The sequence below is a fragment of the Hermetia illucens genome, chromosome 6, assembly GCF_905115235.1.
Source record: "Hermetia illucens chromosome 6, iHerIll2.2.curated.20191125, whole genome shotgun sequence".
Classification (NCBI taxonomy): Eukaryota; Metazoa; Arthropoda; class Insecta; order Diptera; family Stratiomyidae; genus Hermetia; species Hermetia illucens.
In genome coordinates, this window is record NC_051854.1 from 25,141,590 (window position 1) to 25,143,844 (window position 2,255).

Below are 2,255 nucleotides of genomic sequence, written 5' to 3' on the forward strand. Positions count from 1 at the left end.
GCGTCCCTGCTCTGCCTCCCCCGCCCTTGCCCTGCCTCCCCCGCCCCTGCCCTGCCTCCCCCGCCCCTGCCCTGCCTCTCTCGCCCCTGCCCTGCCTCTCTCCCTCTCGTCCTTGCCCTGCCTCTCTCCCTCTCGTCCTTGCCCTGCCTCCCTCCTTCCCTCTCGTCCTTGCCCTGCCTCCCTCTCGTCCCTGCCCTGCCTCCCTCTCGTCCCTGCCCTGCCTCCCTCTCGTCCCTGCCCTGCCTCCCTCTTGCTCGCCCCTGCCTGCCTACTTCACCCTGCCTCACCGGGGAGAGGGAGGGAGGCAGGGTGAAGGAAGAGAAATGGAGAGTGAGGGAGGGAGATAGGTGAGGGCGAGAGGCAGGCAATTGGGGGCGAGAGGGAAGCAGTGAGGGCGAGAGGGAGGCAGAGGGAGGGAGGTAGGGAGAGGGCGAGAGGGAGGGAGGTAGGGTGAGGGCGAGAGGGAGGGAGGCAGGATGGAGGCGGAGGCGAGATGTAGAAAGCAATGTAAGACGAGAGGGAAAGGGCAGGGGGAGGGAGGAGGGAGGCAGTGGGATCTCTTCCTCTCGCCATCCGTTTCTTGTGTTCTTGTTCTCTTTCCAACCCCCTTTCGCCCTCGCCTTTCCTTTCTCCCTCGCGAGGGAAAGGATGGAAGGAGCCAATGAAGGGGGGGGAGGATGGAGAGAGCACTATGAGGGGAGAAAGGGCGCAGGTAGGAGGGAGCGAGTGGGGAGGGGAGCATAGAGAGTAGGCGAAAGAGGCCGTGAATGAGAAAAGGGCTAGAGGGAGCCAGAGGGAGAGTGAGAGGCGGAGGTAAAAAGAGCGCAGTGGGCTGGAGCGAGAGCAAGAGGAGAGAAATGGTGGTAGAAAGAGGGGGAGGCCAATCGAAAGAGAAGGGGAGGGCGGGAGGTGGGGAAGATTCCAGGGAGGAGGGAGGGTTGGAACCGGAGCGGATTGAAGGGGGGGGGCGACGGAAGCGAAGGGGGCTACATCGAAAGGGTGAGGGCGAAAGTGGGAGCAGGGAGATGCAGCGAGAGCAAGGGCAAGAGAGATTAGGATAGGACGGACCTTCTGAATGCGAGTTCCATGTGCGTCTGCTCAAATTCGCTGAGCATTCCAACTTCATCAAAATGCAGAGGAAACCCTTTTTAAAGTGCCTGAGGGCTTAAATATTCCATAAACTATGCACCCTGTCTGCGGATGGGGTTGAAACTTCAGTCTTTAATATTTTGTGAATTAATCTTACTTTTTGATTTTACTTTCCGCAAACTAATGCCAATTTCGATGCTTTCTACTTTCAGGCGACCCAAAAATATCAACAAACACAAGTGACGTGGTTGCGGCGCAACCGTGTAATTAAACCTACAAACAATCTATACATATAAATATATATTTTTTAAATTTTTAACAAATACAAAAGCAAATGAAAAGTGAAAATCTATAAAGTTTTATATTTTTAATTTTTGATAGTTTTAACGCGAATAAGGTACGAATCAAAAGAATCCACAGGAACACAACAAACACTGAATGTCGGAAGTAACTTGAAGAGAAATAGTTTTTTTTAATTGTTTACCTTTTGGTGTTTTTTAAGAAAAAACGGAAACAAGAAAAACAACAAATTACAACTAAGAGAGGATACATATATATATAATTAGTAGCGTATGTAAAACGTAAAGGAAAGAGCATATGTTAGCGTGTAAATTACAAAACGTTTTTAAGTTGAGCCAATACAAAACCGTGGAGTGAAGAAGTAACGTGTAAGCGACGAGTCACGAGACGTGGCGGGGTATGTGGACGCGCATCTGTTTAAGTTTACTGAGGAGTGTAGATGTTAAGATCTTCTGCGGAGCCGACAGACGGACATCTAGATATTGAGTTTTTCATCTTGTTCTTCTTAACCGCGACGAGATGGCGACAATTTCGAATTAGAGGTAAAGAAAATAAAACAAACTTGTTCAAACTGTAAAAATGCAACTAATAATAAAGTGAGAAAAAACGTTGATTCTTGTCTTTTATTCTTTTTGGATTTTTATTGTGCAATTTAGAGCTGGTTTCAAATTTTCCTTTTTAAGTCCTTGCTAAAGGCGCGTTTATCAAAGTGCGATTCACTTTTCTTCAAGGATATTGGGACTTCTTCGCAAACAGGTGGAAGGTAAGTTCTTCTGCAGCTTAAATCTTCGGAAAAATGGATACAGGGCGCCCAGAAACGGTAACACAGCTGAAAATGTTTATTTCCTAAATCACTAGCTCAGAAG

The 2,255-nt window shown here is 48.7% G+C and overlaps 1 protein-coding gene across 1 annotated transcript in view; it reads left to right on the top strand.

Moving 5' to 3' along the window:
• The window catches only part of LOC119659599 (neurofilament heavy polypeptide-like), a 43,417-nt gene extending 41,415 nt beyond the window's left edge, over positions 1 to 2,002 (top strand). Inside the window, exon 4 of the mRNA XM_038067767.1 lies at positions 1,302 to 2,002. Within this exon, the coding sequence (XP_037923695.1) occupies positions 1,302 to 1,360 (59 nt within the window). The 3' untranslated portion in view covers positions 1,361 to 2,002. The remainder of the gene's footprint in view (positions 1 to 1,301) is intronic.
• Positions 2,003 to 2,255: the final 253 nt, after the last annotated feature.